Here is a 21,809-nt window from a genome sequence, read left to right as displayed (position 1 = left end):
TCATAAGTTGACAAAGACAACAGCTCTTCCCCAATCAGGCTAAAGAAACAAAGGCCTCTCGCCCCTCTAAGATGAAGAACTCAGTAACCCACCAGGCAAACAACCTTGATGGAGCAGATTGGTGGAAGAGAGAAAGGACGAATTAATCACTTATGGTCTTGAGACCAACCATGACTTCAGGGGATGTTGCTTGAAGTCCTATATTGAATCTTTTGTAGGTATTGCTGTCAGCTACCACCTTGATGGCTCTATAGACTGCATATAATGCAGATCTGTGGAATACACATTGTAGAGTGTATCAGACACCTTGTGTCCATTTCACATGGCTACCAGCTGAGCCAAAGTGACACCTGATTGCTGCACCAGCTATCTCTTACTTCTACCTTTGGTCTCCTCTGCTCTGCAAGCATGGAAGTAAAAAAGAGTGAACACTCTCTGGAGTAACCATATGTCAGTAGGGGATGAGATGCTCTCTTCTACGTCTCAGCAAACACTTCTGATTCTGGTCCCTCAGAAGCTCTCCAGCAGAGAATAGATGCCATTGCCTACAAAGGTAACCAGGTCAGTAATGACCTCTGCATTGGTTTTCTTCTTCCATACTCAACAATCCTGTTTTACTCCTAGTTCTCTCCCTCCAACTTTTGTTCCCTGGGATTATATCTCCAAATAAACAAATGTGAGTGAGCCCTTGTCAGGTTCTTCTTTTTAAGAAACCCAAGAAAAGATAACAAAGTAAGATAGAGCCTCAAGAATGATGCTATAAGGCTTTTCAGAAGAAATAACAATTGAGTTATGTCTTCAAGTTTCACCTTGGAAATTTTCCATGTGGACAAAAGGGAGGAGTGTTCAAGGTAAAGGTTACAGCATGGACAAGGGCAAAGAGGAAGAAAAAGCCTCAGTATTATTCAGGAAATTTAAGTGTTTCACAATGCGAGAAGCAATAGTCATGTACTGGAGGTGGTAGAGAATGCTGGAGAGATAAACAGGAGTCAGATGACAGAAGATTTTGTGTGCCATGTTAATTGGGACTTCTGTTTGTGAACAGTAAGTTAGCAATTAGATTAATCCTTATAACCAAACCTCTGCCCAGCCTGAAGTAATGTGAAAACTAGCTCCCTTTCCAACTTTGAGACAGACATGAGTTGCCTTTACCTATGAACTTTTAAAGATGAATTTGTTCTGAGAAAGCTGACTGAAATTTCTAGCGAAACTCTTGAGTTTAAATTTTTAGTTTTAGTTATAGTTAATAGGTTTAGTAATTAATGATTTTAGTTTTCATCTTAACTGATGGGTTTAGGAATTAACGCAACGCATGTAAAATGTTGTGTCAGAAGGCCAGCAAGCAATTAACCTTTGTGCCCCAGGAAGACTGCCATTGATCAAGTGGTACCTCTAAAATGCCCAACCTGTACATGTGACTTCAGGAGGCCTAGGAGCAATAAATCTCTTTCCCTGAATCCTGACTCCAGAAGCAATGAACTGCCCACCGCCTTGAATTCCATACACCTTGCCTACCTTTTTCTCCTCCTTTACAAAGGTCAGCTTGAGATGAAATGTTAAGATGGCTTTTAGGGTACATAACCCACATAACTTTGTCAGCTCACAGGCCATCTGAATAAAGCACCCACAAAGATACAAAGATTCAATCCCCATCTCTACTGGTTGGCTGGGTAGTGGCAGACAGCACAAATGCCTACTTTTCCAGTTTCAGTAATATAAAACAAACATTGTTGACTACTTAGCCAAATCCATTTCTTTCTTTCCTCTCCTTCTTCGTTGAGGAGAGCCCAAATTTTGTTTGTGCTTACTGATCAGATAGTCTGGTGTTTGAGGGGAGACTCCCTGGCCTCAGGGAATAGTCTAAATCAGAGATTGGCAAACTTTTCCTGTAAAGCAGTGGTCCCCAACCCCCGGGCCACGGACTGGTACCGGTCCATGGGCCATTTGGTACCGGTCTGCAGAGAAAGAATAAATAACTTACATTATTTCTGTTTTATTTATATTTAAGTCTGAATGATGTTTTATTTTTAAAAAATGACCAGATTCCCTCTGTTACATCCGTCTAAGACTCACTCTTGACGCTTGTCTCGGTCACGTGATACATTTATCCGTCCCACCCTAAAGGCCGGTCCGTGAAAATATTTTCTGATATTAAACCGGTCCATGGCCCAAAAAAGGTTGGGGACCATTGCTGTAAAGAACCACACAGTAAATATTTTAGGCTTTGCAAGCCATATGGTCTCTGTTCCAACTATTCAATTCTGCTGTTGTAGTGTAGAGGGCCGTCTTTAAGACTAATCTTTATTTATGGACACTGAACTTCGAATTTTACTTAATTTTCTTATGTCACAAATTATTATTTTTCTTTTGATTTTTGCAACCATATAAGAATGTGAAACGCATAGCTCATGGTCTGTACAAAAACAGGTGATAGGCCAGATTTATCCATAAGCCATAATTTGTCAACCCCTTGTATAAGCTAATCAGGGTGGTTTCATTTCCTTTGTCAAAGATTATCTTTAACATGAACAGGTAGTAAAATCCTGAACACTATGGACTGAATGGTGGTATTCTGCAAGCTTTCTTTGATTTAAAAACAAGGTAAATATCAATATGAAGGAACAGCTTTTTTATTGCCCATAGATACTGCTAAGCAATGAATAATGCCTACAACTGCTATAGTCATGTTGAGACCATGAGATTTCTCGCCTTTTTACTGAGAATAGCAGAGTAAAGAACCTGATTGAATCTTTATAATATTACTAAGCTGTTGAATTAACCTGAAAAATAATTGAATCTTCATGTGTTGAACTAACTTGACTCTAAACTTCTTGTTATAAGAAGCAATAAAGGTCCTTACCATATACGTCACCTTTTTCCCCCCACATAAGCTACTTTTAATCAATTTTCCTGTTACTTAAAGCCAAAAATATTCTGATGACAAGGACCCAGGAGAATATTACATGTCATTAGTAGAAGAAATTAGAACTATAAATGTTGCAATAGAAAGATAATCAAGAAAAATTCTTAAGTTAAAAAAAGCAAAATGTGTAACAGATTGTACAGTTAGGATGTCATCTTTTTAGGATATATATATTTTTTACAGATATATGTATAATGTATATATATCTTATGACTTATAGCTATGCCATATATCTCATATATGTACATGTATTCTCCTTAAAACTCGGGAGGACTATGATTAACCATGATTAACTCTGGGAAGTGTTATTGGGATGAATAAGGAGAAAAAAAAGTTAATTTTAATTGTAGATACTACTTTATTATTTAAATGTTTAAAATAATGCCCAATTATTACTTTTAAAACTGAAAAGCTGACTTAAAAAAACAAATAAAATTATTAATTTCTAGATAGACAGGTATCCTGAATAGGATTCTGCAGGAGTCTGCGGATGTAGCAATTTAATTCTGATGTCTAAAACAGAGTAAGGCTCTAAATTCAGGTACATGTCTCACTTCTATCTTATTCTCTTAATGTGGTATCTTTAGTTATGCCATCGTCTCTCTGACAGAAGAGCAGGAAATACTAGATACCACAACTACAACAGTTTAGCATCTCTTATCTGAGAGACAGAATATCTAATGGACAGCCTTTGGGTGTTAGGACCGTGTCTCATCTCATTTACCATGTGCATTAATAATTTAAAAGTGGGAAAAGGGGTACTTAGTGATTAAGTCTTCCTTAGGTTTCACTAGTTAGACTTTACCTGTTTGGAAATTATTTAAGTAAGGAAGAGAAAAGAGAATATTAAAAAGATTGAGAAGAAAATAAAATAAAGAAGACCTACAGCATGAGAGGTTTAGGATAGAAACTGGGAAGAAGTTTCTTATTATAAAAACTACCACAGACAGAACAGAGATGAACTGCAGACAGTGTAGACTTTTCATTGACAGTTTAAAAGAAAATTATCATCTTTTATGAAAGTATTATTAAAATTAGAGTCATAAAGATAAAAGAAACTTTAAAGAGCACCTATTCTAAGCCCCTTGGTTTTACAGAAGATAAAAATGAGGCTGAGAAATTAAAGTAACAAAAATCATATATTTAGTTGTAAAGCCAGAACTAATGCTCAGTTTCTTAAAAAAGTCTTCTTCTTTACCACATTTATGAGAATTATTTTATCTGGGATAAAGTAGATGACTTCTCACAGTCCTTTATAGATTAAAGACATTAGTCAAGAACTAAAGCTATGATTTATCAAATGGATTTTTTTCACATGGGGTCCATGGACTATGCTCAGGAAGTCCCTAAGCACTCTGATATTTATGCAAAATTGTGTGTATATATGTTTGGAAACCTGTGGTTCCCAGTGCTTTCACATGGTAGATTAATCTAAGAGCACATATCCCAAAAACTGAATTTTAAATTAATCTCAGAGAATTATATTGGCAAAAATCATGCAATGAATAAAATAACCAGTTATAGAAAGAACCCAAATTCAACAATGAGAGGTGGAGGAGTTAAGGAGACTTTCAGGGTCTGTAGTGTGGAAATATTTTCTGATGCATCTGATTGTACCAGCATATTAAAGCTGTGTGGCTGGGCAGGAAAACTTCCATGTGTTGCGGAATTTTTGAAATGTCCAGGTGGCCAGCTAAAGCTGCACCACAAATTTTCTATCTCTGAATACCTGTCCAGAAAACTTGCCAGTTCAACAACCAAAATATGTAAGAGGTATGCCCTAAAAAGTTAAAAAGAAAAATAAAAAACTGGCAGGCACACAAAAAAATCTAACTTTCTGAAACAGAGCACAGTATGATTGGGCTTACTTCTTAACTTTTCCCTTTCATCACTGACCCAACTCAAAATATACTGACAAATATATCAAATTCGGAGTCACACTAGTATCTCCAAATTTGCAGAGAAACAAACATAATGAATCTCTTTACATTTTTCATCTCCTCAAAGTACAATATTAAAAATAGCTACAATCGGGAAAGGTTGGTGATGTGGGTAAAGTAAACCATGGGCTGACTCTAATGAAAATAAAAGTTAGGACTACTAACTAAGATGGGAAGACTGTCTGATGCGTGAGGTTATTTCCCTATGGAAATGACATATCATTCTCAGCTAGAACGAACACTCAGCAAGGAGAGCATGACTCAGGCTTTCTACTGCAGCCTGTATCTTGCAGAGCTTATCTCTCTTTCATGATTTCTTTGAGGTACAGAAAAGTAAACAGAAGATAAAATAGTCTGTCCTCAAACAAAAATTAAGAGTGCAAACCAAACAGGACTCAGATATGTAGGAAAGAAAGTAAAAAAGTCAGCCATACCGTACATATCACAGCAAATGGAGTATCTGCTAGAGCTATCCAAGTCTGAGCAAGATAACAAGGAAGAGCATAGTAACCATGCAAGCATGTTACAACCAGAGAACACAGGCAACATTCCTCAGGTCACAGACCTGAGATGATGAGACTGGGATTCAAACTCAGGTAGTCTGACCAGCCTGGGAAATCGGGATAGAACAATGTTTTGATTTACTAAACTATTTCCTCAATAAGATAAAGCAATTGAAACAACTTAGTTAGATTTCCAACTCTTAGTTTGATTCTTAGGTGTAAATAAGCCAGTGCGAGAAGAGTCTCTATTTCCTCATTTACTGCCTTAGAGGCCATTAACCAATTAGGTTATATTCTTCCAATGGTGGACCAGGAGCTTGGGAAGAGGTTAGAAAAAGTACTGCTGGGGGACTGGGGAACATTGTGGATGTGACCTGATCATAGTTACCATAAATCCTCACAGTCCTAATGAAATACTGATATAAAAGTCTACTCTTTTAATATCCTCCTGAACAGGAGCCTTGGCAGAGATGCAGCATTGCTAGTCAAGACACTTATGAGTACCATGACTGTCACTGTTTCCAGCCCTAAGTTAAGCATGCCTGAAACATGAAAGTATTCTGCTCTAGAATCAGGGTAACAGGAGAGTGAATGTCATAGTTGGGTCCACTTCCATTATGTGTCAAAACAGCCAAATCAAAGCCCTATTTTTTTTTTTTAAGACAAAGCATAAAAAAATACCCATTTGCTCTCAGCATGGTTTGGGTCAGTGAAGATGTACAGAATTTAGTCCTCTGAGTCCAGTAGTCAATCTGAAAAACTTAAATGACACTAATTATATGGCAGCAGAGGATGGGTAGAGATGTGGAAAAGATGTGGGAGATCCTAGAAAACATGTTTTAACTTTTTAATATTTCCCCCTAATTCATGCAGAGTATGGCATAAAGCTTCTCTCAATTCCTTTATCTGATAATAGCAATGTAAAAGATTTGTTTTCAATAAGAATTAACTGCCTGCTCTGTGGTGGCACAGTGATTAGAGCATTGACCTGGAATGCTGAGGTCACCAGTTTAAAACCCTGGGTTTACCCAGTCAAGGCATATATGAAAAGCAACTATGATGAATTGATGCTTCCTGCTCCTCCCTCTGTTCTCTCTCTCTCTCTCTCCTCTCAGAAATCAACAAATAAAAAAAAATTAACTTCATCTCCTCTTAAAGTTATGATTAATTATTAAGTACTATGTAGATAGTCAATTACAAAAATAGTTTTCTGAGACTGTTGAATTGTCATAGAAAAGCCAATGGTATAGTTGACATTGGATCAAAGAAGTAATTTTATGGGAACAAGAGTCATATCCAGAACCAGCATATATTAACCTAATAGCTTATTGGCAATTATCTACATATTTGATTTCAGGAATTGTTGATGCATCATTAGTTGTTTGCAAATTACCTAATGTGTACATGTTTATAGACTCCCTGGTATAATCCCATGCAGCCATCATGTTCACTCACTATAGATGGTTAACAAACTTACGAAAGGTAGAAGCTAAGAGTACTTAACTCTTAGGCTACATGTAAGGATTAAATGAAATAATGGACAGGAAGCATTTAGAACAGGGACCAGCATATAGAATGTGTATTAGTCACTGCCTCTCCAGGAAATAGAATTCCCTCCATGTGACAAAGGAAGAAGTGTTAGTGAAAGCACTAGGTACAGGCCCTGGCTGGTTAGCTCAGTGGTAGAGTATCAGCCCGGTGTATGGATGTCCTGGGTTTGATTCCCAGTCAGGGTACACAGGAGTAGCACCGAACTGCTTTTCCATCCCCCCTTCTCTCTCACCTTCTCCCCTCCTGTAGTCAAGGCTCCAATAGAGAGAGTTAACCCTGAGCTCTGAGGATGGCGCCATGCCTCAGGCAGTAAAAAATGGCTCTGGTTGCAATGGAGCAAGGGCCCCAGATGGGCAGGTGGGCCTGCCAGGTGGATCCCAGTCAGGGAGCATGGAGGAGTCTGTCTTTGCCTCCACTCCTCTCACTAAACTAAAAAAAAAAAAAAAAAAAAGGAAGGTACTACTTACAGTGAGGTGGGTAGGTTTTTTTTGTTGTTGTTTTTTTTTGTTGTTTTTGTTTTTGTTTTTTTGTTTTTTTCATTTTTCTGAAGCTGGAAACAGGGAGAGACAGTCAGACAGACTCCCGCATGCGCCCGACCGGGATCCACCCGGCACGCCCACCAGGGGGCGACGCTCTGCCCATCCTGGGCGTCGCCATATTGCGACCAGAGCCACTCTAGCGCCTGGGGCAGAGGCCACAGAGCCATCCCCAGCGCCCGGGCCATCTTTGCTCCAATGGAGCCTCGGCTGCGGGAGGGGAAGAGAGAGACAGAGAGGAAAGCGCGGCGGAGGGGTGGAGAAGCAAATGGGCGCTTCTCCTGTGTGCCCTGGCCGGGAATCGAACCCGGGTCCTCCGCACGCTAGGCCGACGCTCCACCGCTGAGCCAACCGGCCAGGGCCCGAGGTGGGTAGGTTTAAGGCAGTGTTGGAATTCAAATAATTTAACAACTGGTTATCTGCCTTAATGACTGTTTTAAGTATTAAAAAACAATATACCAAAAGGTAGTTTATTATTTCATGCATTTAATACCCAAATAAGAACAATAAAAGAGGTACACAAAACTAGATTATGAGTTTTAAATTTTTAAATAAATTAATGAAAAAATATTAAATAAAACCTGACGAAAAACAGTAAAACTATTATTTAAGGTTTTTCCATATTGCTTCTTGACTAGCATTCTCATTTGCAATTTTCTTTGCCTTTATCCTAGCCTCCTATTGGTTTCACCATTCGGGGACAGAATGAACATCACTATGGGTGCTTAGAATACGCTATTGCACAGATGAATGTTAAAAAGAGTAAGGAATGTAAATTTGTGATTCCCACATTGGGTCCAGGTACCCACCTTAGAGAGAACCCTGATTACAAGTGCCATTTTAACAACTAGTTTGCTGAACTTAACAAAAAATTAGGTATTGGTTCTGCTGAACCTATGCGAACCGGCTGAATCCCAGCACTGGTTTAAGGGAACAAGCAAGGGATGGTAGCCACCCAGAGACTAGCTATACCCTCAGGTTGAGGGGACATGGGAAGGAGAGGCAGCTGACAGCTGGAACTCTAGAAGAGGGACCAGTTGGGGGCCACTGTAGTCTAAGAGGGATGAAGCTGCTGACACAGATGCTTTGTCAAAGCAGAGGGGGACTGGGAAGAAATACTCTGACCTATTTCTTCTGCCAGTGCCTTCCATCAACCAAACCGGAACAGCAGCCAAGTTGGCCAGATAGCCCAGGAGATGAAGTCCTTGGTGATCAGTTTGCAAAAATCATAGGCAGGAAAGAGCAATGAATGGATAGGGGGGTGGGGGAAGTGAGGGAGATAATGGAGAGAAGGAGCAATATGGATTAAATACTCTGGATCACTTTCTATTTTAAACCAAACATATTTCTTAAATCCTATTAAAGTTGGTATAACTTTATTTTCCCTAGTGGAAATAAATTGCGTGAAATTTTGTCCATATATAGGCTTATATATCCTTTCCTTTTTTTTCTTACCTTCTTAATTTAATTCATTTTACAAATAATTATGGAATATCTACTTTGAAAAAGCAATATGCTAAGTATTATTTATAGGGTTGGTATTTTTGTTCTTATGGTAATTATTTACAAACCACTCATATAAATTAATATCATTTAAATAATATTATATAGTAAAAATCCCCAGTGTAAATTTTCATTAATGTAAAAGGAGGCAATACTTCTAAAAATGTGGATTTTACATTTCAAATATTCCTAGATTTGGGCAATCCTTTTTGGATCAATACCCACTTAAATATATGATGAAAGCTGTGGATTCTCTTCCCAGGAAAAAGTGTGCATACACATAGAAGAAGGGCTTTCACTGATCACTTTCTTAGTTGAATGAAGGGTCTCAAGCTTGTTCAGCTGAGCCTTTCTCAGGTAATCCTCTTATCTCCCAATTTGTAGTGCTCAGGGGGTTCCCTTGTGCTTACAGGTGCCCAGATTATTGCACAGGATGAGGGTCAAAAGGCAAAGAGTAACGTTCATCTGTACAACAGTGTATTCTAAGCACCGGAGGGATATTCATTCTGTCCCTTAACGATGAAACCAATAGGAAGCTAGGATACAAGTGAAGAAAATTGCAAGTGAGGATGACAATCAGAAAGCAATATGGAAATATCTTAAATAATAGTTTTATTGGTTTTTGTCAGGTATTATTTAATATTTTTCATTAATATTTAAAAACTCTCATAATCTAGTTTTGTGTACCTCTTTTATTGTTCTTATTTAGGTATTAAATGCATGAAATAGTAAGTGACCTTTTGGTATATCATTTTTTTTTATACTCAAAACAGTCATTTATACTCAAAACAGTCATTAGGGCAAAGAACCAGTTGTTAAATTATTTGAATCCCACGACTGCTCCTGCTCCAATATTCCTAATACATGGGCATCCATGAAACATTTTTTCCTGTTCTCCATGCCTAGTTCTTTTCTCCCCTCTATAATCCAATACCGGCCTGACCTGTGGTGGCGCAGTGGATAAAGCGTCGACCTGGAAATGCTGAGGTCGCTGGTTTGAAACCCTGGGCTTGCCTGGTCAAGGCACATATGGGAGTTGATGCTTCCTGCTCCTCCCTCTGTTCTCTCTCTATCTCTCCCCCCCTCCCCTCTCTCTCTAATAAAAATGAATAAATAAAATCTAAAAAAGTAAATAAATAAAAAAAAGAAAAAAAAAAGAAAAAAGAAAATATAATCCAATACCTTCTTTGCCCCATCTCCCAACTTTTCCACTCTTTCCTTTCTTTACTTCCATCTTCTCTCTCTTCCCAGTAAATGCATGGCATAAGGCTAGGGTGAAGCAAATTCATTTCAACTGTCAAAGTGAAAATAACTTCTGTCCATGTTAGAATGTGTCTGAAAGCAGTTTAGAGCTCCAAAGGCAGAACCAGAATTCTTTCTAGTTCTGCATGCTGGGTAGAAGAGTCAAAAACAAAATTCTTGGTTTGGGTCAGTACCAAAAGAATGATAATCATCTCTGACTAAAATGAGAAAAAGCAGCAGTGCCAGCATAGACACAGCTAAAGCCAGCTGCAAATTTAACAGGGAACCTTGCTTTTCCCACTGCCACGCAACAACTGCAAAAATGCCATATTCCTTGAGTACTAATGCTCTTATTAATGACATCCAGGCCCACTCTGCCATTTTCGCTTATTATTGGGCTCCCCAATCACTAAACCGATTTCTTCTCATGATAGCATCCAATTCCTGGTTAATCCCCGTTTTTCCTAATCCCGCTTCAGAAATGGCGTCCAATCCAGAATTTATCCCTGTTCTCCCTCGACTCTCCTGACTCCTTTGGCGGGAATTTAAATCTTACAAAAGACGCTTCACCCTCCTCCCTTTTCCAGTGCTATTAAAGCCTCCTCTAGAGTGTCCTTCCTCCTGAAATACAAATAACTCTGATGTTAGTGGATTGTAGACTTCTTTCCGCTGGTTTTTGGCTGATTTGGCTTTAACACGAGGCAGGTTAGTGTCAGGACCTCTAAGAGCTCATGTTTCATGATCTCTGCTAAATCTTCCTCTGAGCAGTTTAGATTTAGATTTACAATTTTTCTGAAAAGTTTAGGTTTAGAATTACCATTTTTAATAGCTAAAAACAAAGGTGAAAGCTTTCTATAACTGTCCCATCAGTACAATTCCTGGAAGGAATCCCCTCACTCATACAATACTAATATCCGTTTAAAAGTGGTTTAGTCATTTTATCTGGTTCCCATTTCAGCGCGTTAGGTTTAAATTACTCCAATTCTGAATACCTGGGTTACATTAAAATGCAGTAGATGGGGGCGTATGGGACTTGAGGACCTAACATTGTTATGTAGTAACTTTTAATTGAAGACCAAGAAGGGACTGGCTGGGATCATTTTTATAAGGCTTCTTTAGGAGAAAGCTTCAAGCGTTATTCGTGTTTCTACGGATGCTTTCGCCCCTCGGGGGGCATAAATTTCGGGGTGACCTTTATTGAGTGCGGAAGAAGGGGGTGCCTCTTCTGTGTTCATCGGCGATGCACACCTGCATTCAAGCCTGAGATCCCAAAACCTGTACCTGGAGCCGGGTGACGGTTCCATCGGGGTCCCTAAGGAGGGGTCCCGGGGATCTCGGGGAGAAACAGTGCAGTTTGCGGGCATGGGCCGCCTCGTGTGCCTGGGACCACCTAGTCACCGTGCCGCCGCTGGGTATCCCACCGCAAAGGACCAGTCGCCCGCCGACGCCTTCCCCAGGAGACCAGAAGCGCAGATCTGCCTGGGGCCAGGCCCGCCCCCCGTGGCGGAGCCCACGCCCAGCGCCTTCCTCCCGCCTGCCCCAGCGCAGTGCAGCAGAGCGCGCTCCCGCTCGGGCCGGCCCGGCTCGCGCGCTCGCAAGAGCGCAGGGACCCGCGCCCTCCGAGGGGGAGGGGGCAGCGGGGCCATCCCGGGGGCAGGGGAAGGAGAAGGAGGCGCTCGTGTCGTCTCCGGCGGGGCTTGCGCTCGCCCTCGGCCTCGCGTTCGCCCTCCGCCTCACCCGAACACCGCGAGGGTGAAACGCTTTCTCCCGGCATGCAGCGGGAGGAGGGCTATAACACCAAGATGGCGGACAGCCCGGACGAGTACGATACCGAAGCGGGCTGCGTGCCTCTCCTTCACCCCGAGGTGAGGCAGCGCGCGGAGCGCCTTCCTCGCCCTGCAGCCTCCGGCCCTTTCTCCCCGGGCTCGCGGAGGGCGGTGTCCTGCGTGTGGGGGGCAACAGAACGTGCCGAAGTCGGGGAGGGCGGGGAGGCGAATCCAGGCCCCGGCGCGGCGGCGGGCGGATAACGGGGAGGAGATAGCGGGGCGGGCCCGGCCGGGGCGGGCTCTGGGGCGCGGGGCTGGCTGTGCCTGGAGGGCTGAGGTGCAGGTGTGGACGGTTCTGCTGTCGCCGCGCTGGTCGCGGGGCGCGGCGTCCGGGGCTGCTGCTGGGTCGGAACCGCAGCTCAAGCCCCTGCGGTGCCCAAGCCTCTGCGGGGCGGAGGAAGCGCGGCTGGCTTGGCTTTCTCTGTTCTTGCGCCCTGCTGAATGACGCTGTCATCTCTCCCCGGGAGCTCGCTGCGGGGGAGTAGAGGATAAAGGACTCAGTTTCTCGGACGAAGTGATGTCCTTCTCTGTTATGCTATAAGCAGCACCTCAGGCACCTTGTGTCGGATGTCCTATTGAGCGTTTGTCCTTAAGGGATGAAAAAGCGAGGTCAAAACTTTCAGGAATGGGACCCACGCTCCCATTAGTTCGTCAGAGTACCGTGTTTTGTTTTGTTTTGTTTCGGAGCCCGGGGAGGGCCAGGGCTACACGTTGCCCATCACAGCAGGAGCATCTTCCCGTGTCCGTAAGCAGAGCCCCGCTCTAGGGTCACTCACATTCCGAACTTCTGGCTGGCCCAGTGCTACTTCAGGCCTGACAGCCGTTCTTGAAGCATTCTTGTTTTTAATGATCTACAGGGATGTGCAGTGGGCAGCGGCAAAGCCTCCTGAAGAATTCCTGTCGTTTTTATGAGGTTAAAGGATGAAGACAATCTTTGTGTTGTAGGGTGAACATGGAAGCCTGTGTACCTGGGTATTTTGCGTTAGAAGGATTCTATTTCTGTCTGGATTTTGATTTGTAGCATGCTCATATTATTTAGTAAAATGTGAATAAAGCCAAGCACTTATTCATATAATATATTAATACTCAGTTATGCTCTCATTCATTACTTTGATTAATCAAAAAGAGATGAGACAGTTTCTTAGATTCGGTCAGTCTCAATAGAAAAGGCTACTCTGGATTTCTGACAAACAACTGAACAGTAAGTCTAAACATTTTAAACGATTTTTTAAAAAACCCAAGTGATAACATTTTCAGAACTGAGTTTGGAGATATATCTCTTTTAGTTCACACATAGGCCCTGAAAAGATGTCAAGAAACAGAAAAACTAGTCTTCAGATGATATATTGAAAATGTTGCCAAGGACTTATTTCTATTCACCTATTCCTGTGCAAGTATTTTAAATACTTAAGTGTTAATTGTGTGATATTTTAACATCTTCCCTCTTCATAAACCTTTGCTTTGTGATATAGTACATTGTTTGGTACTTTAAGAATAATGTTAACTGGTAAGAAATCCAGGGATTGCTTAGAGACCAGTTTAGAAGTTTAGAGACCAGTCTTTAGGTTGGTATTTAGTAGAATATTACTAGAAATTTGACTTCCTCATCATTGAAAGAGGAAGTTTGTATAAACACTATCTACAATTCCTTTACACCCAATAAACACAGGGGCTGATTAGGTAGATGCTTTGAATCTTAAGCTTTTAATTACAGGGCTAAGGTCCTTTTGTATTTTTCCTTGTAGTTAGTGTTGCTTTCACACCTGGTACAGACTTGGTACATTCTTGCGGTGAATTTTTGGGCAACCTACTGGCACTTCTCTGAGTTTGAGCTTAATCATTTATAATGGCATGAAATAATAATTATTAATGAGCTATTGTAAGGATTAAGTGATAATGTATTCTTTTCTGTTTTAAAATAAGCAGTGTTTTTGGTTTCTCTTGAAAAGAAAACTTATTCTCTGCCTGGGTGAACAAATAAAATAATACTACATACTTTTAGTTCCCTTTTGGAGAGAACATAGATTTTTGGTCAGATAGATTTGGGTTCCAATCCTTAATTTGTAGTAATTTGCTAAGTGACATTCAGAAGATGGAGAAGTTGCCTACCTAATTCACTTGGCTGTGAAGGATTAGATGAGACTGTATGTTGAAGTTCAAGAACTGGCTCATTGCAGGTGCTCAGTTAATGCTCCTTTTTCCTGTACCAGAAGGTGGGAGTGTTAAACATTTAATTTGGTTTAGAAAGTTGTGTGAGTTTAATTTAGTGGAATAGGTCTTTGCAGTAACAAGTTTTATTTTGCTGTTCATCTTCAAATCTAACACTGTAACAAAAAATAGTTTCTCACTAAATATTTCTTGACTAGATGAATTGTTTGACTACATGAATTGTTTGTAGGTTAAAAAAATTAGCCATCCCTTAAATCTGTTCGTATGTAAACTGCTCACAGTTAAAACCTTCTTTAGGTGTTTATGTAATTATATGAACAATGAACCCTTTTTATTAGAGGTATGTGCTATGAGAGAACTTTTTAATTAAATAATCCATTTGTTTAGTCAGTCATTTAAACATTAGTTTATCTTCTTTGGTTCAGACACTGTGCTGGACTCTTGAGACTGGGACTTTTTTGATAAATTTACTGATAGGCAGTATAGTATACTGATATAAAGCCAAAGCTTTGATGACAAACTGAGAATCTAGGTTCAGCCACTTACTATCATCATGATCAAAGTATATTTTCTGCTTTTTAAAAATTGGGTTAGTAATACCTACCTCTTAGAGTTATTGTGAGTATAAGATAGAATAATGTTTATAATGCAGTCATCACAGACCTAGGCACATAAGCTACCAATCAAGTCTAACCTACTAAAGATCTTGACATATAGTGAATACTGGTGCTGTTTGTTTTCTGATCAGATAGGTGATTATTCACTTTATCATAATGGAGGAAATTAGAGGTTATTTGGGAAAGGATGAACTGATTATCAGGGAATTAAGGTGCTAATCCCAGCTCTGTCTTCAGGTTAGTGGACACTGAACTATATACTTTAGTTTCTTTGCTTTTAAGATAAAGAGTCTAGACTAGATGATCTTTTAAGATTTCCTCAAACTCTAATATTCTGATTTTTTTGTTGTGGTTTTTCAAGATTAATAGACTTGAGTATCTATTTACTAGGTAGGTTATATGGGTGAAAACACTGTGCTAGGTTATATGGGTGAAAATAAAATAAATAGGCTAGTTTTTGCTCTAAAGAAATTAATGATCTAGTTGGGAAGATATATGCATATGAAATACTTAACAGAATCCAATTAAGTGCTGAATTGAGTGGTATAGCCTATAAGCAGTGTCAGATATCTGTCAGAATGGTTAGAAGAAAGACTTCAGCAGAGAAGTGGAGACTGTGTGTTATGTTCAACTAACTTGCTATCACCAGTCTTCCATTTCACTTACTAGTAGTATATCCTCAGTAGGTTGTCTCAGCTCTTTCCTAGAATGAGGCCATAACACTTCCTTCTGCCAGAGTATTATAGGGGCTCTCTATTTCAGTAAGATCTGACTCAGAGCTTTGAACTGGATTGCTTAGATTATAGGGCTTTCATCTCTTGCTCACTTCATTTCCCCCCCCTCAATTTCAAAACTTCTGATAATACTGCCTTCTCTCTAGTTTCTAATTTTTTTAGTGGTCATATATTTTGTTTCACATCAATTTTTTACATATTCATGTCTCATTTTTTGTTTAGAATATTAAACCAAAGTACTAATGCATCTCTTCACAGATTTTATAAAAACTACTTTTTAATATGTGCATTTGTGTACGTGTGCATGTGTGTGTGAACGAACCAAGTAGGGCTTACTAATTAATGTAAAGATGGCTTAACAATAGACTCCCTTTTAATATAATTTAGCATATTAACATTAAAGAAAAAATATCATATAATCTTTGAAATTAAAGCAGAAAAAGCACTGTAAAAACCCAAAATATTTTCATGATAAAAAATTCTTAGTTAAATGGGAAAGAGGGGAATATTTGATAAAGGATACCTACCAAAATATTAGCACAAACATTAAACTCTGTGGTACTACGTTGAAAGAGGAATAAGACCAGAACGCCTGGCATCTCAGTGTCTATTTAGCCATGTACAGGAGGTTCTAGTCAGTGATGTTAGATAAGAAAAAGATATAAAAGATTGAAAGATTGGAAAGGAAGAAAAAGCTTTTTATTTTTAGACATTGTATTGATTTATATATCCAAGAGAAACTGCCAAATAATCCTAGTAATAAAGTTGTTGAGTAAAAGATTGTAGGTTGCATTCTAGGGAAGCTGACTCTGGGCCGGAGATGAGCATGGAGAGGGTTTATTAGATTGCTTTTGATAAGCAACGCTTGTGGAAGGGAAGGACGTGAAACAGGACCGTGCAAAGGGAGAAGACAGCTGTGATGCAATCCTAACGAAGCCCCAGACAACCTTATGGCACACCTGAAGCTGGCAATCCCCTTAGAATTGTCACAAGTTGGGGTGAGGGCCAGTTACTGGATGTGAGAAGGCTAGGGCAGGGGTGTAGCCTTGGGGTTGCCAGCTCTTTTCTGCCAAGACACTTTTTTAAGAAGACTGGTAGAGCCTGACCTGTGGTGGCGCAGTGGATAAAGTGCTAACCTGGAACGCTGCTGAGTTCTTGGGTTCAAAACCCTGGGCTTGCCTGGTCAAGGCACATATGGGAGTTGATACTTCCTGCTCCGGGTTCCAGTGTGAGTCTTTGTCCAGAAGGAGACTTGTAAGAAGAACATGAGTGGATGGACTATAGCTCCCTTTGTTGTAGCTGGTTTTGTGGCCACAATACTATGCATTCTACGCCCCCTTAGCTAGCACCTCTGCTAGTCTCCTTGACCTACCTGGTGAGGCACCTAGATCCTCTTTGCTGAGAGGTCTGATTCCCTGGTCACTGGTGCCCTTCTTAGGCCAGAATTTCTGCAACTGTCCAATTACCATCAAAACTAGGCAAGTATTACCAAGAGGTACCTAGGTGCCTACCTCACTTAAATGCCAAATATATTCCTCCCTGCCTACGTTGCATAACAGCAACGTATATTTTTCCTTTCTTTTAAAAAAATTTTGTATTGAATTTATTGGGGTAACATTGGCTAATAAAATTATACAGGTTTCAAGTGTTTAGTTCTATATAGTACATCATCTGTATATGGTATTGTGTGTTCACCACTCCAGGTCAAGTCTCCTCCATCATGATTTATTCCCCTCTTCACCCTCCTCCACCTCCCCCACCCCTCTTTCCTTCCTACAATCCCACACAGTTGTCTGTATCTCTTAAGTTATTTTTTCTTTGCTTATTATCCCTTCACCTTTTTCACTCAGCAACTCAACCCCATCCCTTCTGACTACTGTCAGTGTATTCTCAGTATCTATGAATCTGTTTCTATTTTGTTTGTTAGTCTAAATAAAATAAAAAATCAACTTTTATTTTTTTTTATTTATTTTTTAGTGAGGGAGAGAGAGAGATATGGAGGGACAGACAGAGACAGAAAGGGAGAGAGATATGAAGCATCAACTCATAGTTGTAGCACCCGAGTTCATTGATTACTTTCTCATATGTTCCTTGGCCCCCGGGCTGTAGCTGAGCCAATGACCTCTTGCTCAAGTCAGTGACCTTTGGGCTCAAGCGAGTGACTTGTGGAGTCATGTCTGATCCCATGTTCAAGCCAGTGACCCCGAGCTCAAGCTGGTGGGTCCGCACTGAAGTCAGCGACCTTAGGGTTTCAAACGGGGTCCTCAGCATCTCAGGCTAACGCTCTATCCACTGTGCCACTGCCTGGACATGCAAAACTTTTCTTAAGTAAAAATGACTTTGCCTTTTTCCATTACTATTATTTTTTTGCCCTGTAGTATAGTTAGAGATATACATGTGTACACATATGTAAATTATTTTCTTTCAGAAAGCAAATATAAAATTACTTCGAAAATTGTTTTTCTCCTTTTGATAGGTTATTGGCATACTCTTTCCTTTCAAAAGATATTTTTCTGGGCAGTCTTTAGGATCTCATGCCTTTTTTTTTTTTCCATGCCTTTTTTAATTCAGCAACAATGCTATAGGCCATATAATTATAATTGAGGTTTAAGTACTATACCTTAAGCATAGTAACCACTGAGTCAATATATATAAAATGAAAATGCAACTAATTGGTTACCTCAGCGATCTTCAACCAGTGTACTGCAAGAATTTTTTATTTATTTATTTTTTTTTACAGAGACAGAGAGAGAGTCAGATAGATAGGGACAGACAGACAGGAATGGAGAGAGATGAGAAGCATCAATCATCAGTTTTTCGTTGTGACACCTTAATTCATTGATTGCTTTCTCATATGTGCCTTGACCGTGGGCCTTCAGCAGACCGAGTAACCCCTTGCTTGAGTCAGTGACCTTGGGCTCAAGCTGGTGAGCTTTGCTCAAACCAGATGAGCCCGTGCTCAAGCTGGCGACCTCGGGGTTTCGAATCTGGGTTCTCTGCATCCCAGTCCGATGCTCTATCCACTGCGCCACCGCCTGGTCTGGCGTACTGCAAGAATTTTTAAAACATGTAATACTTGACTGTTTAGTCAAGGGCATTGATCTCTTTTCCTTTAGATTGTTACATAAAAAATATGACAACAGCCAACACAACAATAGCTGTCGAGAGTGAATGAAAATTACACATTTTTTTTTGTCATATCGTCAAAAAACATTTTTGGTGTGTCATGGGATTTTAGTAATTAGTTTATGTGTGCCATGAGATGTAAAAGGTTGAAAATCGCTGGGTTAATTCTTGGATTGTGGCAAAGCCAAAGTTGAATATTAATGACTTTTGGAACCAAAAAAATTATATTTGTTACAAGAAATGCCATTTTACTGTTTTGATTTCTTTTATTTTGCTCACTTTTTATTTAATTTGAGAGAATTATCTGAAAAGTATTTAAGAGTGAATTGTGAGTGGGTAGATATAAGAACAGATAGGTTAAAAGTGTGAATGCTGGTGTTTGACTGCTTGAGTTCAGATCCTGATTTGACCACCTACTGGCTGTGATCCTATGCTACTTATTGAACTGTGTCCCGATTTTCCAGACTAAAATGGAAATATAGCACCCACTTCATGAAGTTGTGAAGATTTATGAGAAGATGTATACAAAGTTCTATGTCTGCATTTAATAGTACAATAAATATTAGTTATTAATGTTATGCTAAGTTAGTATATCTCAAACAATAGTAGTATATATATATTAGATATGGAGGAAACTGACTAAGTAGCTAAGATAATTAAAATAGGTTGTCTGGAGATTGAGGAGAGGATGGGCAGAGGACTCTATGCTTTTTGCCCTATTTAATTTTCTTGAAGATGTGTGTTATGATTTGAGGGATATTTATTGAGCATCTAAGTATGGTCTCCATGCTTTGCTAGGCCATAAAGTAATGAGGAATGCAAAATAGGGCATTGCAAAATAACAAAAGATGAACTAGTCCTACATATCTCTCAGGATGGATGAAGGTGTGTGTGTGTGTACATGTGCACACACTTTGTTAAAAATTGAAAATGCATGTGGACTGCCTTTTTTCCAGACAGTATTCTAAGGATCTGTTCAGGTAGTTGGGTTAGGGTAAGTCATTCAGTTAAGAGGTCCTTATGTAGTGGTTTTGTTTGTTTGTTTTGTGATAGAGACAGAGAGAGAGAGAGACAGATAGGGACAGACAGACTGGAAGGGAGAGAGATGAGAAGCACCAATAATTCATTGCAGCACCTTAGTTGTTCTTTGATTGCTTTCTCATATGTGCCTTGCCCAGGGATGGGGTTGGGGTTACAGCAGAGCAAGTGACCCCTTGCTCAAGTCAGCGACCTTGGGCTTTAAGCCAGCAATCTTCAGGCTCAAGCCAGTGACCATGAGGCCATGTCTGTGATCCCATGCTCAAGCCAACAACCCCGTGCTCAAGCGGGATGAGCTGGTGACCTTGGGGTTTTGAACCTGGGTCCTCTGCATCGTGTAGTGTATTTTTAACAGAACCCCCAACAACTACATAATTCAAAAAGGTATTATTTCCATATCAGAGTTATGTGCAGTTCTTTTTAAAAGCATCATCTATTATTTTATGATTAGATTGTATTACAGGTGGGTAAGTTAATAAAATATCAACTATTTTAAACTTTTGAGTTTGAAAACGATTCAGGGCAATATTATATTTACAAAATATGCAAGTAAAATTTTCACCCAATGTAATAATTATCCAATTATAATCTTCTATTTAAAACTCCTTAAATTAAAGCTTCAGACAGCTAATTTGAAAGTATAGGAACTTTAGCCTTCTGTAAAGAAGATACTGTGAAAAATTTAATTTCCTGAGTTGTAGTGAAACAGTATTTTTAGATTTTGTTTCAAATATTGTTGAAAATTTGTCAAATGAATTACCTCATTTTCTAGGGATAATACATATTAAATATGATAGAATCTTTTTTTGATAAATCAGAATATTATAGTATCTTAGGCTCTTTTTCATTAACACTAATTATTGTTGGGGAAATGGAGATGATAGGGCTAAATGTACCTGAAAGTTTTTTATTTTTATATGTCAAGTAGCTTATGTTTTTTATCAGTTGTTTTATACTAGAAAAAAAATCAAATGAAGAAAAGCAATTACTGATTGAGGTATTACTGTACTATATATACCCTTGTTTAGTTTTTAAAAATTCTCTGATTATGATCATTTGTTAATTTGTGCAGGATTTAATGAAGGATGAAAAAAACTGGTGACCAAAACTTTCCTTATTTTCATGAAAACATTAATAACTATATAAATAAACCTTTCTATGAGCTGAAGACCGAAGTTGCTTGTGTTGTAATCTTTAGGTTGCAAATGTCACCAACCATTTTAAAACTTACTTGGGTGAAAAAAGGGGATTTACTGGCTCATATAACTCAAATTCAGGATGACACAGGTGCAGTTAAACTCTGAGCTGAGAATGTCACCAAGACTCTATCTCTGACTCTCCTCATCTTTGCCTTTTAGCTTCATTTTCTCCTAGTGTAGAGCAGCTTCTTCCTCCTGTGAACTGGGAATCCATATCCCCAGTTGCCAGCATTTTTCTTTTTTTTTTTTTGACCACGTATCTCAAATCTCAACCATCAGAGAGTTTGCACATCATAGCTTATTCTACATTGGGAAGTTGTCCTGATTTAGATTATGTGCCCACTCCTATGACCATGGAATAGGGCACACTGTATTTGACGAAGATCTCTTGGTTGGAGTTGGGGAACGAACAGTTTCCTTAAAGAAGGAATGTTAGCAGAAATACTATAGTATTTCTGTTCTCTATACTCTTAATGTAAAGAGTTGTTTATTTGTTTTAACGTTAAATATTCTATTTGGGCTACTGAATAGCATTCTATATGAATAGCCTAGAACAGGGGGTTGGGAAGCTTTTTCTTTGGAGGCTAGATAGTAAATATTTTTGAGTTTGTGGGCCATATAGTCTATAAAATAGTTACTCAACTCTGTGGTGATTATATGGAAGCAGCCACAGACAATATGGAAATGAGTGGGTGTGCTGTGTTCCAGAGAAACTTTATATGTAAAATCAGGTGGCAGGTCAGATTTGGCCAGTGGGCTGTATTTGTCAACCCCTGATTTAGGCAGTATCTAGAAACTCCAAGAAATTTATATTAAAATACAGTGATACCTCGGTTCTCGAACATAATTCGTTCCGGGAGAACGGTTGAGAACCAAATTGTTCGAGAACCGAAACAATGAAA

The 21,809-nt window shown here is 39.5% G+C and overlaps 1 protein-coding gene across 1 annotated transcript in view; it reads left to right on the top strand.

Moving 5' to 3' along the window:
- The first annotated feature begins 11,791 nt into the window (after positions 1-11,791).
- Positions 11,792-21,809, top strand: part of ZDHHC17 (zinc finger DHHC-type palmitoyltransferase 17) — a 100,665-nt gene continuing 90,647 nt past the window's right edge. The window contains exon 1 of the mRNA XM_066368509.1: positions 11,792-12,063. Within this exon, the coding sequence (XP_066224606.1) occupies positions 11,971-12,063 (93 nt within the window). The 5' untranslated portion in view covers positions 11,792-11,970. The remainder of the gene's footprint in view (positions 12,064-21,809) is intronic.

The sequence above is a fragment of the Saccopteryx leptura genome, chromosome 2 (genome assembly GCF_036850995.1).
Source record: "Saccopteryx leptura isolate mSacLep1 chromosome 2, mSacLep1_pri_phased_curated, whole genome shotgun sequence".
NCBI classification, from domain to species: Eukaryota; Metazoa; Chordata; class Mammalia; order Chiroptera; family Emballonuridae; genus Saccopteryx; species Saccopteryx leptura.
This window is presented reverse-complemented; position numbering and strand designations above follow the sequence as displayed.